This window comes from Eleutherodactylus coqui, chromosome 2 (assembly GCF_035609145.1).
Source record: "Eleutherodactylus coqui strain aEleCoq1 chromosome 2, aEleCoq1.hap1, whole genome shotgun sequence".
In the NCBI taxonomy this organism is placed as follows: Eukaryota; Metazoa; Chordata; class Amphibia; order Anura; family Eleutherodactylidae; genus Eleutherodactylus; species Eleutherodactylus coqui.
In genome coordinates, this window is record NC_089838.1 from 286119420 (window position 1) to 286141695 (window position 22276).

The 22276-nt window shown below is 44.4% G+C and overlaps 1 protein-coding gene across 1 annotated transcript; it reads left to right on the forward strand.

Moving 5' to 3' along the window:
* The first annotated feature begins 1963 nt into the window (after positions 1-1963).
* On the forward strand, positions 1964-21985 carry DDX56 (DEAD-box helicase 56). Its single transcript, XM_066593160.1, has 14 exons — positions 1964-2081; positions 5082-5243; positions 5441-5595; positions 5677-5847; positions 5939-6029; positions 7584-7825; positions 8314-8445; positions 9559-9672; positions 9767-9861; positions 12905-12981; positions 14332-14421; positions 16280-16385; positions 18119-18213; positions 21682-21985. The coding sequence occupies exons 1-14, from the start codon at positions 2031-2033 to the stop codon at positions 21766-21768; spliced, it is 1668 nt and encodes a 555-aa protein (XP_066449257.1). The 5' UTR covers positions 1964-2030; the 3' UTR covers positions 21769-21985.
* The last annotated feature ends 291 nt before the right edge of the window (positions 21986-22276 follow it).

A 22276-nucleotide genomic window follows, 5' to 3' on the forward strand; every position in this document is an offset into this window, starting at 1 on the left:
GGGCCCAGCGGCAGTCCCCTCGCGACAGATGTAGGCCCCGGGGCCCAAGCCAGTTAGTCACTCGTCACCCCCGACCCATCACTTACCTGGGCGGCTGGGTGGCTTCTCGGCACTGCTGGGCGGCTCAAGTTTCTGCACCTTCCTCTAAGAGAGGATGGTAGCAGAATGGCCGCTCCAGCGCGCTCCCGAGAAGTTACAGCTCGTCTGCGCATGCGCAGAAGAGCTGAAGCGGCTCGTGCTCAGAGCAGAAGAACGGACTGCGCAAGCGCGTCTAAAAAAGCAAGCCGCCAGCGAATTTAGACGGAACCATGGAGACGTGGACGCTAGCAACGGAGCAGGTAAGTGAATAACTTCTGTATGGCTCATATTTAATGCACGATGTACATTACAAAGTGCATTAATATGGCCATACAGAAGTGCATAACCCCACTTGCTGCCGCGGGACAACCCCTTTAAGAGCTATAAAGAAGAACAAGGAGTCCTAGAAGTGATGATACAGCCCCACAGAGTCCTGATCTCATCATCATCCCGTCTGTCTGGGATTACATGAAGACACAGGATTGGAGTGAGCCGACATCCACAGAAGAGCTGTGGTTAGTTGTCCAAGATGTTTGCAACAATCTCTTTGACGAGTTCCTTCAAAAACTTTGTGCAAGTGTACCTAGAAGAACTGATGCTGTAGTGAAGGCAGCATGGTCATGCCAAATATTGATTTAATATAGATTTCTCTTTTATTCATTCCCTTGGTTATTTGACAAAAATAAACTATTAACCCTTCTATTTCTGAAAGCATTCTTACTTTGTAGCGTTTTTCCTAAGGTCGTCTGCACACGAACAGATTTGTATTGCGGAATCTGCGGTCCGCGTCTGCACCAAATACCGTCTATAACATGCTATATTAAATTGATTCTTCCTGCACTCGTGGAAACCAATTGCAGTTTCCTCGAGCATAGGAAATATCGCAGCATGCTCTATTTTCGTCCAGTGTCTGCACAGACGGCTTCCATTGAAATCAATGGAAGCCGTCCGACCTGCGGGCTATCCGCAATTGCCATTGCGGACAGGTCCCAGATTCCGCTTCATCGCCTAGTGACGATGCGGGATCAGCAGGAGGTAAAAAAAATCTGTACTGTACATGTCCGATAGTGGCTCGCCGTGACCATCTGCAGTACAGAAGAAGAGAAGAAATGACAGGTACATGTGGATGCCGGCGGGGCACAGGGTCGGATTCCGCTGCGGGCTCCCACATGCGGAATTGGACTTGTGAATTCCCCGAAGATGCAAGGCGTTTTCATGTCAAAACAACCTCACATCACTTTGGGGAAGACGCCATCCTGACAACCGCAGCGGAGGATCGCAGAGTTTCTCCCATTTTTTTAGTTTTGAGAGCTCGCAATGCTGCCGCCAGCCCCAATGATATTGGGCGCTGCGATGTGAGAGCACGCAACCAGATAGAACACGCTACGATATGTTTCCCGCATCGCGGTGCCGTGCAGGAAAATATCGCTCATGTATGTGACTCCATTAAAAAAAAAATGAGGTTCATATTTGTGTGAGATTTGTGCCTCTCGTAACACACAAATTTCGACCAATTTTCTTGGTGGTGTCAAGTCACCCTAACAAAGCCGATACCAACATGCTGATGACTGAACTGACAGAACCGCGTGTAGAGGGCTGATTCGAGAGTCGGCCCGACTAAATAGATGGAAATAGAACATTAGGATAGTGTGCTACATTATGACATGGTGATACATTAGGCCATGCTCTACACGTTGTCACGTGTACTAAGTTAGACACATCTACATTGGTTCATTCTGATGTTTGCTTCCAGTGTTGTACATGTACTTACACACATCCACCGCACGTCGCCGCTGCAGTACAGCACTGTTGACCCGTGCATTCGTCTATTCACTGCTATGACTCTATGGTTTACTGTGAAAGCCTCACAGTCTCTATGGTGTGAGGCGGCGCTCTAGCTAGCTTGCGCGGCTCTTTGGTGGCCGTCAGTCCTCCCCGGTTACACACGTGGGATGGAGGCGCTGCGCTTCCACGAGCTCGGGCTGGACAACCGGCTGTTAAAGGTGAGCGTAATGTATCTGTAGTGGGAGGAGCATGGGCGGAGGAGATACGACCCTACTAGTGGGACTACTAATACCAGGATTTCCTGGAAGAGTCACTCTAGTTGTTCCCATCATGCCACCTCCAGTTATTGCATGGCAAGGTGTGCTGGGACTTGTGGTGTATTAGTAGCATAATATATACAGTATACATACGGTATAACAGCATCTTCACATGAGCGGCATTCGCTGTGCGCCCGCGTGAGACAGTCGCGTGGCAGCTATACAATGATATTAGGTACTTGCAGTGCGCCGCCAACCGCCATGCACTATCTTGGCGTGTATGCGTGCTTTATACACGCTAAGATAGAACATGCTGCGATCGTATGTCATGCGATATATGTGAGCGGTAACATGGGGGATGGGTACAGCGAATTACACGAAACCTGCACACGTAATACGCCGTCACCACACGCTTAGAAGCCCTAACACTCATATAATGTGCTAATACATTAAGGCAGCTCTCGCGGTGATTAGCGCAGCGTCCCAGATGCCGCCATTGATTTCAATGGGGCCTCGCAGACCAGCGTTTATAACGCCCCGACTTCCGAGTACTGTTTGCTCTATTTTTGCGCGTTTTATTTCACCTCCTCACCCCTCAGGCTTAAGCTGCTCTCACCTCATGCGGTAATAAAACGCTGCGCAAAACCGCGGCATTTTACCCTGATTTTGGACGCATGTTACAGTGTGTGACAGCGCTTTTTAATGCACCCCGTCATTATGATTGGTGATGAGATGCGTTAAAACGCGGTCTGCGCGCAAAAATTAACAGCGTTCGAGCGTAGGTCTGTGAAGCCCATTAACATTAATGGGAGTGTTGTATCGCGGTGTTCCGAACGCCGTGCTAATGCTTCCCGTTTCGCTGGAGCGCTGTTTTGGCGCTCGTGTGATGGTACTGGGTCTCCTATCCTAGTGACGTCCTATAAACGGGTCACATGGGATGCTCATGTAGAAACCCGGCCTTTATAGGATGTCAGGGATGACTTCCCTGCTGTGCGGGAAGAATCGTGTGAGCGCTGCAGACCGGGTTATAGGGGGGTGTTGTAATATCTCACTACAACCCCATGCAGTAGCATAAGTAGCGCTATACTCGCCTCTCCCTGCGCCAGTGCTCGCTCCTCCGCTCTGGTCTCTGTTGACAGCTGTAGTCTCGCCCGGTTTATGGGACGTCACCGGGGCTGTAGCTAATAATGGAGGTCGGTGATCGACACAGCGGGAGTCGGGAGAGGCAAGTGTGTCACTGAGGCCGGGCTCACGCGGGCGTGTTGTAAAATGCTGGGTTTATTACGTATCCCATAGAGAATAATAGGGATCCATTGCACAGAATACGCGGTGAAATAGAAGATGCTGCGTTCTTTTTTTACGCTCGTATTGTACGCAAAGGTGAATGGATCAATGTACTGTCGTTGACTCCATTCGCCGCATATTATGCACGCATGTAATATGCTGTTAAATTCCACTTGTGTGAGTCTGCCCTTATGTTACTGCATGGGGAATGGGTTGTACTGAGATACTACGACTCGGAAAACCCCTTTAAGGCCGCCTGCACACTGCAGAGATGGATTCGGCATGCAGGAGCCCGCAGCAGAATCCGGCCCTGACAGCAGCGGCGTCTGCGTGTACCTGTCATTTCCCGTCTTTTTATGTACTGCGGATTGACCCAGCAGCTTGCTGTCAGACATTCACAGTACAATTATTTTTTTTTCAATTTTCCCACCCCGCGCTGTCGCTAGACAATTACGCGGAATCTGCGACCTGTCAACAATGTTAATGCGCAGACGAGCTGTGTGTCGGAAAGGCTTCCATTGACTTTAATGGAAGCTGTCCATGTGGAATCAGCGCAAAAAAGGAGCATGCTGTGATTTTTCCTCTGCTTGCAGAAACCCCAAGTGTGCAGGAAAAATCATTTTTTCCATAACGTGCTATGGACGGTATTTGCTGCGGATACGCACTGTGGATGCCCGCTGCTGATTCCGCAGCAAAAATCCACCCTTGTGCCGGTGGTCTTGAAGGAAATCCTTCACCACTTTTTGGGCTAACAAGTGAACATACTGGCAGGTGTCCGACAATCTGAAGATCATACCGGTTCCGTTGGTGAGGTATCTGCACCATACGTATATTGATGCGCATACTATATCTGTGTATAAGAGAAGTGTAGTGAGCGCTGAGCTGTTGGTCAGGTGATGCGGAAGTAGCATTACCTGACCAGCGGCATCGTGCTCACGAGAGGGTGGCGGGGCGCGCTGACAGAGCGAAGGCTGAAGGGAGCGATGTATCAGCTTAAATTAGCTGTGTGTACAAAGCAGGTTTTGACTCTGTTTTGGATGCAGAATTGCTGCAGAATTTTCCGCTGTGAACAAGCCCTAAATTGTAAGTGACATTTTTTAAGTCGCCCCTCTATTAGTGGTGGCATCACATAAATGACATGACATGGCCCCATACCACTGAGCAGTATCAGCCCTGCAAGTACGCTACGTGCAAACAGGTCCTGAACATGGTGAGGAATTGAATCAAGAAATGGCGGTGGTATCAGCAGCATAAGATTATTTACCGTCATCTCCTATCAAGAGGTTATTCCGAGAGGTCACCTCATCCCCTATCCGCAGGCTACAGGATAAGTGTCCGACCCCTGGGACCCCCACTATCCGGGATCCCATGTCCCTGTTTATCGTGCCCATACCTAGTTCCTGTCAGCGATGGTTGCACACGTCAGACTGTTAACTAGGGAAATGTTAACACCCAGTGTCAGTGTATTCATATGTTTCCAGGAGGAATAGCAGAGGAACAGCACAGTTCATTTCAGAGGGGAAGCAAGAATTTACTAAGGCGTATTCTAGAAGAGCAGACAAGTCCTCTTTAATATGTGAAGTGCGGTTTACAGCCTGTGAATTTATGCTGCCTTGCACTGTAAGCTAATTTTACTGTTCTCTGTAGAGTTTACTTACATTTTGTGTTTTTCTGAAGGCCGTTGCCGATTTAGGATGGGAAAAACCAACTTTAATTCAAGAAAAGGCCATTCCGCTGGGCATAGAGGGCAAGGACCTACTGGCCCGGGCAAGGACGGGGTCGGGTAAAACTGCGGCGTACTCCATACCCATAATACAGAACCTTCTGGAGTCAAAAATGGTGCGTATATATATATCAGTGTTCCGCCAGCAACAGTCCGCTCCCTTAGACCACATTCAGACGGACAGGTGTTGTGGACCTGTCTGATTCGAGTTGCACCTAAGATTCTCTGGCGCAGCTTGCATACCGACATCTGAATGTGGCCTAAATCTGGTATTATATTCCACTGCTAAGCTCCCCCTATTTTCTTTCTTCAGACCGTCTCTGAGCAGGCCGTCCGGGTTCTGATCCTCGTACCTACAAAGGAACTTGGCCACCAGGTTCAACAAATGGTCCGACAGCTGACGGCCTACTGCGCACGAGATATCAGGGTGGCGGACATCTCTGGCCAAGCAGATATTTCTGCTCAGAGGTAAGACCTAGGCTTGGAACAACATTTTGATACCACAAAGTTGGTCATCCATTTTTCTTAAGCGGTTTCCGTCTTCTGTAGGCCAATCCTGATGGAGAAGCCGGACATTGTGGTTGGTACTCCCTCCCGAGTATTGATTCACATCAACCAGAAGACCCTGTGCCTACGGGAGAGCCTCCAAGCTTTGGTGATCGATGAGGCCGATCTGATCTTTTCATTTGGCTTTGAAGACGATCTGAAGACCCTGCTATGGTGAGTAGGATGGGACCGTATGTGATTATGTAATGGGTTTAATATGTACGCCGCGTGTTCTCTGTTTTATTAACTTCTTTTATACTTTTAGTAAACTTCCAAATATCTACCAGTCGTACCTCATGTCTGCCACATTCAACGAGGATGTCAAGGCCTTAAAGGAGCTTGTGCTGCACAATCCGGTGAGACTCTTCAGAAATACATTGTACTGTTAAAGCAGTCTCCTAAAAGATAAGGTGGTCACAGGGTACCCAGCCGCTGGACCCCCTGTGAGCAGCTGTAGTCTGTGTGGGAATGGGACAGTTTTTAAAGGTAATTATCGAGATAGATAAGGGATTTGAATGGTGGCAAAATATTTTTAAAAAACACAAAAATGCTCGCCTCACCAAATCCCACTGCATCAGCAATAACACCCTGGCACAGGGACATGTGACAATTGCTAGGTAATCAGTGATAATTGGCTGCAACAGTTACATATCTCTGTTATCGCTGCAGCAAGAAGTGGAGAGCAGCAGGAGACCGGGCACTACAGGAATGGCAGGGATCGGGTTAGGGTTGTAATTTCTTGTAAAAAACTTTTTTTTAAAAACCATCTTGAGCTGTTTTCAAGGCCTTTTTTTTTCTCTCGACGCCTTTAGAGTGTTTTCACACGGGGAGAATATTTCTGCAACACTCTGTGGTAGAATTTGCTGCCGTGCTGAAAATTCTGAACCAAAATCTGCTTGTCTGACGTGCAGATTTTGATGCGGAATCAGAAATTGTCTTAATTCTGCCAACACTTCCACATCAGAATCCATAGTAGTCATGCAAAATTTTCTGCGCAGCAGATTCTGTTGCCTATTTTAGAAATCTTCTACCTATGTGAAAGCGCCCTTAATTCCCCTGAAAAAAAATAATGCAGTACATAGTTCCAAAGAAATCAGTAGACTCTTCCTAATATTGCATGGAAGGGCTTGCCGGGTCCATAGTGAGAGCTGATCTTTGTAGCCATTCTAGCTTATGGAGCCTTTCTGTTAAGGCCCCTTCAATACTTATTCTGGGTTCACAGGGAATGGAATTGCTGCAGAATTTCCGTGTGGCGATTCCGCCCGCAGCTCTTAATCCCGGAATTAGCCAGCAACGTGGACAAGATTTTTGCACGTGGCGGCAAAGCCGGGCGTAACCGGAGATGCGGTGCGGAATTGACAGCTGCAGCATGTCAATTTTTTTTTTTCCACTGCAGCCTCACTCCTTACTATGTGGAGAGAAACCCGCAGCGGAATGCCGGCGGCCAAACTACTCCAAAACTCACGGGTTTCGAAGCTGCGGCTCTTCCGCAGAAATCCCATGTTTTTCCGGTGCAGCCAAGCCGCAAAATTTCCGTCCCGTGAGAACTCAGCCTTACACTAATATTTCAGTCGTTCAGCTCTGTTATAGTAGTCAAACAAAGAAAATAATAGAAGTGCCAAATCTGGCACATGACAAGCACAAACGGTGCCTGAGAGACCCTTGACTGAAATCTGATCCATCGGGTTTCCGACGTGCCACCCTGCATGTCAACAGACACAATAACGTAGTGTGCAGCGGTATTTTTCCACCACATTTGCGGTGGCCACTGCTGCACAACAACCAAGCTGACACTATTGCCTTTCATGGTATAATATTGAGCCATTCTCTAGTGTACTTGGGAACCACGTGGTGCTTTTGTCCTAGCAGTCTTGTGACCTCTATGATAAAACGTGTTTCTTCTTCCTTAGGTGACCCTGAAGCTGGAGGAGTCTCAGCTGCCGGACAGCTCTCAGCTCACACAGTATCACATCCAGTGTGAGGAAGAAGACAAGTTCCTTCTGCTCTATACACTTCTGAAACTCTCCCTCATCCGTGGGAAGACCCTCTTATTTGTGAATGACGTGGAGCGGAGTTATCGCCTCAAGCTCTTCCTAGAGCAGTTCAGTATCCCATCGTGTGTGCTGAACTCCGAGCTGCCGGTGCAGTCACGGTAAGGCCATGTCATAGGCAACAGGTCCTCTGTAAGTGATTGTCAATCATTTTAATTTGGCAACTCTTGAGTTTGTAAAAGTTTTCCTACAAAAAAACTTTAAAAGCAACCCCATACTGCTTGAATATGGTGACTTTCTAGAAAAAGTCATCCAGAGACTTCTATATATATTCTCCTTGGTGGTTTTACATCTGCATCGGAGTCTCTGGCTGGAGGTGCCGTCACAGAAGCGGCTGAAACTACCACAAGATAAAGCGCTGCTTTTTCTTCCGTCCAAATCTGGAAAGTGGGCGGACATCATTATAGTGAATAGGGGTCTGTCTGCTGCTGTATAGTTACATCACAGGGATTCCCCTTTCCTGCTCCCTAAATCAGCAGGAATCCCCGGTGTAGGTGTGAAAGCACTCTTGCATGGATAGAAAATGATTTGCTCACTTTTGACCTGGATATGTGATACAATTAGATCCTATTGTCTTGTTCTTCTGCAGGTGTCACATCATTGGACAGTTTAACAAGGGCTTCTATGATTATATCATTGCTTCGGATGAACAGGCGTTATCTGACTCAAGCGTGAAAGGCAAGAAACAAGCGGGCAAGAAAAAGGTTGGAAAAGCAGAGAAGTAAGACATCATGCAGTTATCTTTGCACATCTGCAGTAACTATTCATCTTTCTGTTTGAAATTATCACCCTCCTCACAGTTATCCCTGTTTCCATGTATTATCTGTATCTTTTTTTATAAATCCTGAAATCCTGCAGTTTTCACTCTGGCATCTGATTCTCGTTAAAGTCTTGATGCTTCATGTTCTGTAGAGAAAGCTTTTCATCAGTCATTTCATTATCACAGGCAGGATTATAATAACAGGTAACAACAATATCTCTAGATAAAACAGGATTCACCATTCACAAAAGGTGATCGTTACAGCTCACCTCCTCCACCTCCCTGCACACAACACTCTCCATAGAAGTTAGTGAGTTATCGCCAGTGTTCCTATGGTTGTGTGGTTACTGCAAATCCTGTCTCTGGATGCTGTTAACAGCAGCTCAAGCAAGATGGCTGTCCCCATAGGAAATGGAATAAAAGAATCAGCAATCAGAAAATTAAACAGATTAGAAAATAATTACAATTTTTTTTCTCCCCAGGACTGTACTGTGTTTGGAATATATAATTTGCTTCTTCTTTTCTGCTGTCTGTCCAATCCATAGGTTTTTGTCTTTTTTTTGCTTGCCAATGTGCACTGTGCACTTTTCTCTGATAAGCCAGCACTAACCACATGAGCAGTGCTGGCCAATCAGAGAGCAGATATAATGTATAGTGTTAGACTACCAATGTCCTATGGGGATTAGGTAGCCAACAATCTTCAGACTATCTTGGTCGGCTGAACATAGGTCCCAGATCCAACCGGCATCAGAGAAGACGTATTTCATGTAAACTACCCCCGCTGATCCTGGGGCAGCGTCTTGTCCTGAAACCATAAGGTCGCTTTAATGCAAGAGATCCTTTGATTTCTATGACCTTGTAATGCACCAAGCTAACTGCACATAACGGACTATATTCCCCTGTTCTCCATTAGGACGTTACGGAGATTATTCTGTGTACTCGGCTTTGTTGTATGCAGTTTTGATTATCCCATGAATACTTTTTGCTGGTGGAACAATGTGAATGCAAGATTTCCTTTATAACCTTTCTGTATATTGGGTTAGTCATTTCTTATCATAGTTTTTGTCTTTTCAGAGGCCAGGACAGTGAGTACGGAGTGTCTCGGGGAATAGACTTCCAGAATGTATCCACAGTGTTAAACTTTGATTTCCCCTTGTCTGTGGACTCCTATATTCACCGTGCTGGAAGGTATGTATAATGGGGCTTTGTATAATGATTATAGTAGTTCTTCTGCATTACTTTCAGATTTAATGACTGTTTTTATTAACTCTTGTCTTTCCAGGACGGCCCGTGCCAATAACCCAGGCGTGGCCCTTACATTTGTGGCACATACAGAACTTTCCCTACTCAAAGATGTTGAAGAGGCTCTCGGTGGAGGTATTGGGCTTTATGACACAGTTTATGGCTTTACATATGTAAAAGCTTTCTTTAGTCTAAGCAGGGCTGCAATGCATTATGGTATTGCATGGATTAACCCATGAAGGACCAAGCACTGTACATAGCAGTTTTTAACTGCTTCTGCTTTCTCCTTTACAAGCTATATAGTTCTCAGCGAGTGCTATGTAGAGAATGCAGGAAGCTGCAGTGCAGTTTCCTCCATGGGACCTGGCTGATCACGTGATCGCCGGCGACCCCTAGGGTGTCAGAACAGCAGGGTCTTAGCAGACCCCTAACCAGCTTTGACAGGATGGCTGTCATACTATGGGAATGTTTTCCTTTGTAACTGGGACTCCTATGGATGCTCCACTTACAGTGGAAAAGTGTGACGATAGACAAAATTTTGCCTTTGGTATTATGTTGCAACTAAGGAGGTCTTGCCAAGAAGGAAACCCCTGCTCATATGTCCTATTAAGGCGTATGACTTTCATAGAGCGATGTTGCTGGCTTGGGACCCACCTCTTAGAACTGTAAGGAAGAGCCTCTCTGGGAGCGGTTCCTGTTTTGATGGACTGTGCGCTGTCCTTCTATTACAGGTAGAAGTGAAGATACAACGGGCAGAGCACCCAGATGAGAGGCCAATAGGAGCTATTGTGCTTGTGTATTAGTATAGGGTAGTGGTGAACTGACAAAGTGTGGATATAAGGTGTAGCAGGTGCTGCCGACCTCGTACGCTGGAGGACCGATGGTCTTAACACTGTCTGTGAAATATGGAAAAGAAATAAAAAAAAAGCTAGGGGCGACCTATAGGTTAGTATGGTCTAACATGTTTGAAGGGCAAATGTACAGAGAGCCAAATAATGGTTTTATAGATTTGAGGCAGTGGTGTAGAATCCAAATAACGGTTTTATTTTGTAAAATCAAACCAGCAACGCATTTCACGGTACGCAGACCTCTTCCTCAAACAACTGGGTAAGTGTTTATAGCGAATTATAGGTACATGGAGAAAAGCAGAGGACTAGAATACAGATAGACAGAAAACTAGTAGCCATGAAAAAAGATAAATACGGGGAAAAACAAGAAATTCATTTTATATAACACCTAAATTGAGTAAACATGTTAAATAGTTACATATGAGGCAAATATAAACGGACTGGTGTCAGGATAGACATTTCGTCAGGAGTTCCATTTGTGAATGACAAAGCATACTTGTTATAGTATAAGATGATCTAAATGAAGTGTAAATCAATGTTTTCGTATAAAAATCCCTTCCCACAGAATGAATATGTAAAAGATGCACAGATAATGGATAAAGAAATAAAAATAGACATGGATATATCCATATACATGCACGTCTTATTTCAATAGTGGAGGGGGGGGGGGGGTAATGGTACCTATAAATTCTGGTGGGCAAAATGTATCAAATGATTGGCACTTGATTTGAGGCTAAATCAGCTTGTTGCAGAATGAGAGCAATGGAAGGAATATTAGGAATAAAATGATGGTACACTAAATGTTTGTAAAGTTATGATGGGCCGGAGAATTGGAAACTAATGGGTTTTTACCCAAAAAGTATGATTGGCTGGATGGGTGGGACTAGAAGAAAAGGAAGAGAGGAAAGGGTGCCGGGTGTCAGTATAATGGTAAACTAAAAGAGACGGGAGTGGCAGGGAAAGTTCAAAGACAGAGGTACATTAGAATATGTTGGACACCTTGTCAGGAACAGAAATGGCTTAACTACCAGGTTTCAGGGGAGGGGACACTGGGGGTGAAGGGGAGATATTAACTCACCGTTGGTCCACAAGAGTTGCATCTAGCCAGGAGCAACAGAGAGAATACTTACTGACAGCTCTATTTATTTTACCGTGGTGTCATGGGGATTTTGGAACATAAGAGAATTGAAATGTTGAAGGTTAGAGGCCAAGTGTTGGGGAGGGTTGCACTTTATATAGGAAGGTAACAGTAAACAGTTATAGAAACTGCTTGATGGACACGGGATGTACTAGAACAATTAATATAATGAAGTGTATTCTAAAAATGTTATAATTAAAAAAATATATATATAAAAATGGAATCTGCAGATAATAGAAAATAATATATATTTAAACGTATCCAGAGACTTGGGGGAGAAGGTTAAGGGAGTGTATATAGGAATGGCAGGGAGGAGTAGATGAATAAAACTGATGACTTCTAAAAGATGGCTTAGATCCATTTAAATGACCATAGGATATGCCGCTCATAGTGTATATAAAACATGTACAATTATTTAAATATATATATAGTATACACACAATTAGACCTGTGCATGTAAATAAATAATAGCCTAAGGCCTCATGTCCACAGGGAAAATCAGGCCCGCCGCGGATTCTCCATGCAGAATCCCGCAGCGGGTCCCTCCTTTCCCGCGGACATGAGGCCCAAAAAGATTAACTTACCTGTCCGGACGCTGCGGGTCTGCCCTCCGTCGCGGCCGGATCTTCTTTCTTCGGCCCGGTGGATATGCTCGAAACGTGTTACATTACTGGATCGATTTGATGAAATAAAAGCATTATTTAGATTCCTTACCATTGACTAAAATCTACAAAAGCGTTATTCAGCTCGCCATACGTTTATTTGTATTCCATAGAGCTTACCAACTCATTAGTTCTATAAGACCATATCGATTCTAGATCGCGTCTGACTCCTAGCTTTATCATTTCTTTTCCAAAGTCCTAGTATTACAGGACAGTCATGTGCGTACATGGCTATCCTGTCACACTGCACTGGCTGGCCACTGCAGGAGAAATGCATGGCAGGCCATGGCTTACCCCAGCACAGTCAGCTGTTTGGCGGGGGTGTTAGGAGTGGGTCTCAGCTCGATCAGCTGTTTGCCCCGGATCCTGTAGGGTGTATGTGTGGGTACAATCCCCAGTCTCTGACCCATGCCCTTCTTAAAATACCATGTCTTGAGAACTGTGTCTCAGCACAGTGGCATAACTACTGATGACGTGACAATTGCGTTTGCACCCAGATTCCTTTTTTTGACTAATCCTGTCTTTTCCAGGGAGCGCTGAGGCCTGCGTGCTGCACCCTTACAGGTTCCGAATGGAAGAGGTGGAAGGATTTCGCTACCGTTGCAGGGTAAGTTGAATGTAGCTGAAGACACAAGTAAACCTGTTTTTAGGTCATTTTGATATGGGCCATTGCACCATTGACCAGAATATGAAATATGGAGTCTGTGTCACACGGACATATTAGTATCTGTTGTATAGAAAAGCACTGAAGTGCAATGTTGATCTTTAGGGATTTGGATATTTACCTATGTACCTACTTTGGTGTTACGTTGCAGTTGCATACTATCCTACCAAAAGTAAGTGGACACCTGAGCAAGTATTAAAAGTAGTATTTATTTCCATATGTTAACACTTAGTGTTCCGCATGCCAAAAAGATACTTCTCAAAATTATACAGGAAAGGCTGAGATATATGATGTATCTGACATTTAGTAGAAAGTATACCTTAGAGAGAACCTGATGTCATTGGGTCCAAAGAAGGCTGTGTGAAGTATTAATGGGGTTGTCCCGCAAAAGCAAGTGAAGTTAAACACTTCTGTATGGCCATATAAATGCACTTTGTAATATACATCGTGCATTAAATATTGGCCATACAGAAGTTATACACTTACCCCCTCTGGTGTTGGCGTCCCCGTCTCCATGGCGCCGACCGAAGCCTTCTGCCTCGATTAGACGCGCTTGCGCAGTCTGCCTCTTCTGTCCCGTTGAATGAGGCCGCTCCAGCGTGCTCACGCCGCACAGGTCGTCTGCGCATGCATATACAATGTATATTACAAAGTGCATTTATATGGCCATACAGAAGTGTTTAACTTCACTTGCTTTTGCGGGACAACCCCTTTAACATTTGGCAATAAAGACTACTTTTGATTCTGGTTCAAATGTCCAATTACTTTTGGTAAGATGGTATATATTTGCTGTTTCCACATTCACATAGTCGTACCGTAAGACTAACATCCGTGCTAACGACTATTGCGCCTGCACTTTACACTGAAGCTATAGCCGTTCAAATGAATGGGGGCGCGGAGCAGGCCGGGGTTCGTTCTGGCCGCTCGCCTCCATTCACAGAGGAGCGGGCCGGGGAGCGTTCTGGCCGCTCGCCTCCATTCACAGTAAATTGGAGTTGTCCATAGGTTGAGCAGCTCCTGTTTACACGGAGCAAGAAGTCGCTCCGCATTAGTTCTGCTCCAGTGAACGGAAACGTAAGACTCGCGTCAGCTGAGCAGCTTCTCACTTGGTGCCCTTTTGGGGGCTGTGTGTACACGGACAGACAGTTGCCCATAATTGCTAATTTGAGCGTTTTTTTTTTTTTGGGCGACACTGGGTCTGTGTCAAGGTACCTTAAGAACATGATTTTTTGACCAGGCTTAGGAGTTTGTCATGTTTGCCTTCATCGAATGTGATGTGACTTCCTCCCTTAGGACGCAATGAGGTCTGTAACTAAACAAGCCATTAAAGAAGCTCGTCTGAAGGAGATAAAGGAAGAGCTGCTCAACTCTGAGAAATTAAAGGTGAGAACCGACTGCAGCAGCAACAGGGATCCTTCTGATTGTCATTCTGATCTATCCCGCCCAGCGCATATGCTGCTTCTATATACCCTTTAGCAAGGGGTATACAGAGGCAGCATATAAATAAATAGTATATTTCCAGCAGTGTCAATGGCATTATCTAAAACCTCCATTCATAAATATCCACTGATTTGAAGCAAGCTGTGGGAGTTCACACCCGTAATACAGCCTTTTACACTTCAGATTTCTCACATTTGTATTGTCAGCAATGAAGTGCAGATATAACGGCTAAATGTGATTACATCTCAGAAACGTGTCGAATGTTGGAAGAATATGGTTCACATCACCTACAATAGTTTGCAAGGCATCAGTCTTAAATTTAATGATTATCACTTATTGCTTGCCGCTTCTGACTCGCTATTGCGTACAGGTCAGCCGGCTGGGGGACACATTACTGTAATGATATAATTACTAGGTAAATCCTCCATATCAAGAATGTTATGGGATAAATAGCGAATACTAATATAAATAAACATTCAGTGAAGGACTATAACATGAGGTTATTGTGCGTTCACCTGCATTTGTAGTAGTCACAACTAGGTGGCAATAGAGGGCCAATTTAAACATGGCAGCAAACACAAAATCGGATTGTAACCAGGGCAATAAACAGGTAGGAGCAGTGTGCCGGAGGACTAACCATATAACACGTACACTAACCCACTAATGGGGCAGGGTGTGTTTTTCCCATTTTTTTTTTTCTCTACACTTTCAAAAAAATGATAACTCCTTGTTTTTCTGTTAAGAGAAGTGTCTGAGGGCTTTTTTTTTTCTTGTGGAATGAGGTGTAACTTTGTGTTTTTTCATTAGTACAATTTAATGCACTGAAAAATTTTAACAAATTTCTAGGGCAGCTTCCACCCGACTGAGAAAATCGCACAAGATTTATGTGTTGCAAGATATACAGATCTCTCACAAATATGAACCCCTTTTATACAACGAATATCGCTCAAAATACGCTCGAAAGCCATCTTTTGAGTGATAATCGTTGCATGTAAATGTGCCAATCTTTCACTTTTCTGCCGAACGATGATTTTATGTGGGGCATAAAATCCATCAAGAAGAACTGATGGCAGGGACCGCACGCTGTGTTCTCCGTGGGGAGCTCTGATAACATTGTCTCAGCTGTCAGCCCCGCGGCAGAACAAAGGGAATGTATTCAGAGAACAGACCACTCGCTGTTCTCTGAATATAGCTCTCAGCAGCTCACATGCATTAATAAGCTACTAATTGGCATTGGTACTAATTAGTAGTTTATGCAAAATGATTGCTCAAAAGCCATCTTTTGAGCGATCATTTTTGCGTGTAAATGGGCCTTTAGATTGGATAATTTGAGGTTGGGCATATTTTGCATGGTGTGTTTTTGTTTTGTTTTTTTTGTTAACCGCATCCTCAACCATTTTCATTTCTGCCTGAAAGTGTTTTTTTTTAGTAGTGATTATTCTTTGTAATTTCCTTATGTGTTTCCTTGGAGAATTACTTCTGCCCTCGCACGTCTCTCGCCGGGTGCATCTGAGGCTTCTTGGTGAGTCACAGCCATGTGTCCCGCCTGAGTCATCCCATGACCTTACACCACATCAGGTTGCAGCCTCAATTAACCTGCCCTCCGTGCCCCCTCCTGTCCCGCAGCAGAGTACAGTCCGCCTGTGTCTCCTACAAGTGTCTGACGGTTTAACCTTTGACCACTGATTTATTGATCCCTCTGTGAATTCTTGCAGGTTTTACGGAGCGGATCTCCTTATACTGTGTGTATATTATAATATTATACTCTATGTGATTTATATTACCTTTTTGCTCCCCGCAGACGTATTTTGAAGATAACCCGAGGGATTTCAATCTCCTCCGTCATGACAGACCGCTCCACCCTGCAATAGTTAAGCCTCATCTGAAGAATGTTCCTGATTACCTGAGTATGTACGGGTTACATTACCAACTGGGAAATAAATGAAGTATTGTTTTCCATGTAGGTCGGTGGTCTTACAGGGACTGTCGAGTATATAGAGAGACGTCTTCCTGTTCCTCACCGTCCTCTATAAGCCAGAGCAGAGAGCATTAGCAAGCAGTGTCTCCTGCTCTGGATGACACAGCACAGATACTATGAAAACGTAAATGCTTACGGAATGGATTGGCGTACGGAAAATTCGCAGCAGTATACATTAGCATTGACAATGGGAAAGTCAAAATCTGCAACGCAGCGTATATTTGCAGATTTCAAACCCACTCAGGTTTTTTCCCCCCTTTTTCAGGATTTGCAGAAATAAATGTGCACTGAAATACGCACAATTTGGTTCAGATCTGCAACTGCGGATTTTTATGCATATTTGCTGTAGAAAGTTTCTGCGGCAAATCCATTCCGTGTGCGTTTACGCTAATACTTCACTTCTCCTGCAGAGGGGCTGTAAGCCGCCACCACAGTCCTGGTTACGGTGATGGTAGTTATTGTCACTATGACTCTCGCAGAGCTGCTTCCTCCTACATGTAGTGTGATGGAAGTGGTAGTTCAAGACTGAGCTGAGGTCAGCTAGTGACATTACTCACAAGGCCATACCCGCTGCTCCAATCCGAAGTGAAAACCTGTGGGGAATAGTAGAGACGTGAATATTTTATCTTCTAGCCCATCAGTGCTGTATACACTACCCTACCAAAAGTAACTGGACCCCCGAGCAAGAATCAAAAGTACTTATTTCCATATGTTAATACTTAGTGGGGCTCCTTTGGCCCTAATGACATCGGATCCTCTCCCTGACATACTTTCTACTAACGTCTGATACACTTCAGCTGGTATTTCCCTTCATTCATCCTGCAAACGCCTGGTGAGATCTTTCAAAGAAGATGGACATTGTTCATGTATGCTAACCTGACATTCCAGTTAATCCTGAAGATGTTCAGTATGGTACAAGTTCACAAGTGTTGAATGTGTGACAAGGCTGTTGTCTTGTTGGAAGTATAGCCGACCATTCCCAGAGTATTGCCACATTGTTAGCAGCACATTATTGTCTAGAATGACAAGGTACACCTCTGTGTTCATGGTTCTTTTCACTACAACCACCGGACTGAGACCGTGCCATGTAACCCATCCCCAGATCATAACGGAATCTCTACTGTAGTTAAAGGGTTTTTTGGGAACAAAATGGAAATTCTGAAAATGCTGACATCTAGGAGGTCCAGCGGAGTAGCTGCTGCCTGTACCTTTAATCTGCCGCTCTGGACCCTCTTCTTCACCTGTGTAGCCGCTGATCTGCCGCTGTGTTTACATACATTACTTCTGCAGTAAGCCCAACAACAGACTGTTACCTACAACTTTTAGCATGCACAGAGCTTGTCTCCCACCCACCCTGAATCTGCACAGAGCGGGGGATTTGAAGGAAAAAAGTCACACTGCGCATGACGCCATAATCCAGGGCCTGCGTACTGCATAGTGCAGCCTTACGTTATATCTGCTGGCAGAGTGTAGGGGCTGCGATGAGTACAACACTGCGTTTTGCCCATAGGCCTGTGTGAATGAGCCCTAATATGCATGTCTTCCTGAAACTCTACAGACTTTTCCTCATTCTATCTGTTTCTGGGAAGGCTGGGTTCTCCCCCCCTTCCTATGATTACCGCTCCCAGCAGATGTCATCAGGCTTCTTCTCTCTCCTTGCAGTTCCTTCTTCCCTGCGATCTGTTGCAAATACTTCACTGAAGAAAAAGAAGAGGAAGAGGATGCAGCCCGGTCCGTCCAAAGCGCCATCCAAAAAGGTGAGAGCTTGTCAGGAGAAACGCCGAATCCATGAAACATGAGTGGTGGCTGTGGTCAACACCCAGTTGTATCATGGCTATTCTTTTAAGAGGGTTTTCTTAACCCCTTAAGGACCAGGCACTTTTTAGGGATTATAGCCATGCGGTAGTTTTACTGCCCTATTTATTTATTTTTCCTTTTTTAATATCTTTTTCACTGATTTCCCCCCCCCCCCCCCCCCCCGTTTTTAACAATTGCTACATTGATAGTGGTGACAGTGCCCAGGGCATTGGAGATTAAGGGCATGTTATAGCAACTCAATGTTTAAGTCACATATCAATGAGACTGCGGTTTCTTTCTTTTGTTTTTTTCTTTTAAATGTCATTGTTCAACCACTAGGTGGCACTATAAACTTTATTACTGTACAGTACAATTTATCATACCAATCCCGTACTTTACAGCTCACCTCTTTTTGTAGGGCAGGCCACTGTAAATTAAGGTATCTGCTAGATGGTGGTCACATTTGCATGCACCTTTAGCTAGTTGGCCTCTGTGCCTGCCTTACAAAGATATGTTAAGCTTGAACTGTTTAAAAGACGTCTACAGAGTAATCCCCTTTATTCTAGAGTCGTGTTGCCCTTTTTTATGCAGGACGGTAGAATAGAGTAAAATAAAAACGGCAGGGAAGGGAGAGCCCAATGAACATTTCCTTCTTTTGACTAAAAGGAGGAGGATGAATATAGAGAAACAATATCACTTCTTAATTTCATAGAATGGTAGAGTTGGAAGGGACCTCCAGGGTCATTGGGTCCAACCCCCTGCTCTGTGTAGGATCACTAAGTCATCCCAGACAGATGTCTGTCCAGCCTTTGTTTGAACACTTCCATTGATGGAGAACTCACCACCTCCCGTGGTAACCTGTTCTACTCATTGATCACCCTCACTGTCAAAAAGTGCCTTCTAATATCTAATTTGTGTCTTCTCCCTTTCAGTTTCATCCCATTGCTTCTAGTCTTTCTTGTGCAAATGAGAATAGGGCTGATCCCTCTGCAGTGTGACAGCCCTTCAGATATTTGTAGATCACTATTAAGTCTCCTCTCAGCCTTCTCTTCTGCAAGCTAAACATTCCCAGATCCTTTAACCGTCCTTCATAGGACATGCTTTGCAGACTGCTCACCATCTTGGTCGCTCTTCTCTGAACTTGCTCCAGTTTGTCTGTCTTTTTTAAAGTGGTGTGCCCAGAACTGGACACAGTATTCCAGATGAGGTCTGACTAAGGAAGAGTAGAGGTAAATAATTACCTCACGTGATCTAGATTCTATGCTTTTCTAAATACATTTCAGAATTGTGTTTGCCTTTTTGGCTGCTGCATCACATTGTTGACTCATGTTCAGTCTATGATCTATTAGTATACCCAAGTCTTTTTCACGTGTGCTGCTGCTTAGCCCAGTTCCTCCTATTCTGTATGTGCTATTTTCATTTTTCTTGCCCAGATGTAGGACTTTGTATTTCTTGTTAAATACCATTCTGTTAGTCGCCGCCCACTGTGCAAGCTTTTCTAGATCTTTTTGAATACTCTCTTTCTTCCCTAGTGTTAGCTATCCCTCCTAGCTTTGTGTCATCAGCAAATTTGATCAGAGTCCCATCAATTCCCTCCTCCAGATCATTTATAAAAATGTTGAACACCACTGGGCCTAGGACAGAGCCTTGTAGTACCCCACTTGATGCATTCTTCCACTTGGATGTGCAGCCATTTATGACCACTCTTTGAGTACGATCACTCAGCCAGTTGTGAATCCACCTAACAGTTGCCTTGTCAATCCCATATTTGGTCATTTTTTTCAATAAGTATGGTATAAAATTCTTTGTCAAATGCTTTACTAAGGTCAAGACATACTATATCCACCTCATTTTTCTGATCAACCCAGTCGGTGATTCTATCATAGAAGGAAATTAGATTAGTCTGGCATGACTTGTTTGTTACAAACCCATGCTGGCTCTGGTTAATTACTCCATTTTTATCCAAGTACTTGCATACATGCTGTGTAATAATTTGTTCAAAGATCATTCCCGGTATAAAAGTCAGGCTCACAGGCCTGTAGTTTCCTGGATCCACCTTCTTCCCTTTTTTTGAAGATGGGGACAACATTTGGCGAGTGGTTCAGCAATTACCTCCGCTGCTTCTTTTAGTATCCTAGGATGTAATTCATCTGAACCTTGGAACTTGAATTCAAACTTTGGTATAGCAGATGTTTTGGGATTGATCAAAGGCGAATATTGTTTTGTTTTTTTATCTCCACTTTGTTTTTGCAGGACGAAATGTATTTCTCAGGGGTACATATGTGTGATTTTATTTATATAATTCTCTCATATATATTATATATGAGAGAATTACAGTGTCCATCATGCAGTACATGTTGAAGGCGTAATCCAGCTTCAACAAGTTATTCCCCCTCCACAGGAAAGGAGATTGTGGGGGCTGAACACTGGGACATGTGCCAATGCTGTAATCAAGGGGCCAGTCAGTTCCTGAATGAATGGAGCGCAGGTTGGACAAGTGCACTGCTGGTCCTTTCATTTCAACTGGATATGCCAAGCGCTTGCACTCAGCAATCTCTGACATTCTCAATTAAATGCATTGAGCGGCAGTGTACCTGCTTGACCTGTGCACCATTCATTCAAGGACCACCCAGACGCCCCCCCAACCTCAGGATTGTGGGGGTCCCAGCGGTTATATCCCCACCGATCAGCTAGTTTATCTCCCATTCTGTAGATGGGGGATGACTTCAACGTTATTCTGTGGATCATTATGATTTTTGCCTTACCAAATTTATTTAGTTTTGTTTTCCTACATTTACTCCTTCATCCAAAGCTTTGTGAGGGCTTGTATTTATAGGGCCATTTTGTGGTATATTCCATCGTTTTGTTAACTACTTTTATTCCATTTTCGGGAGAAGAGGTGAAATGATTTTGTGGGGTTTTTTGGACATTTTTCCCAAAATTTAAAAAAACAAAAAACAATTCAAGGTTTGTTTTTTTTTTTTAAAGTCCCGGTAGACTACTTGAATATGCGATCACTTGATTACTCTTAATGTAGTGCGAAACTGCAATATTAGAGTTATTGCAGTGTTTTGTGCCTGCTGGCCTGATGCTGATAGGTCCTGCCTTTTACACACAGCTTTAACTACAAGGCACTAGCACAGTAATTGTATGGCCAAAGAGTAATTATATGGCAGGTCTTGCCAAAGGAATACATTTGGAAGCACTGTGCCCCATATAGTTAAAGAGTTGATGAGGAGCTGTGTAAGGGAAGGAGTCTCATTGATTCCTTAAGACACTAGGCATCACACAGTGTGCAAGGCTTACCCTCTAAAGGCATCATGCAGACAGTTACTTTCTCAAAAACCATATTAGAAGGTTCTTTTTGCCAAATCCCATGATCTCTATGTTATCTAGAAAATAAAGTGCACGCTCCTCTCCCTTTACAGATGAGGAAGACACGGGACCCGCTAAAGACTTTCAAATACGCGAAGGGTAAAAAAAGAACGGACACCAAGAAAAAAGCAGAATCCTGAGCAATGCCGTTCCGTCACAGTCCCACATAGGCTGGAAGTGCCTTACAGGACTTGGTATTGAATTTCCTATAATGGGACCCTGTGCTATTCCATAACGAGGTGTAATAATGGACTTTAATGAACTAGCAGGAGTATCCCCTGCGTTCTGGACAGAGAAGATTTCACACATCACTTTTATGCAAAGTCTTTGTAAATAAAATCATCTATTTGTTTGGGATCTGATGTGTAAGCCTCACACTATAATGCCGCTGGTAAGGGTGATGTGCGGAGAAAGCCTTATTGTGTTTGGCTTTGTAATATCAACCTCATACATAAGAAATACCCGAAATGAGACAAAACTCAACAGAGAATAAGTTCTGAACAATGTATGTTGATTTCTAACAATGACAAATTCCTTGGGGGCCAATAACCAAGATGCTGGAATACCGTCCTGGAATAGTGCTGACCATGTGGTATTGACTATAGTCCACATTCATTGCCTGATTGTGTTGCACAGATACTCAATTGG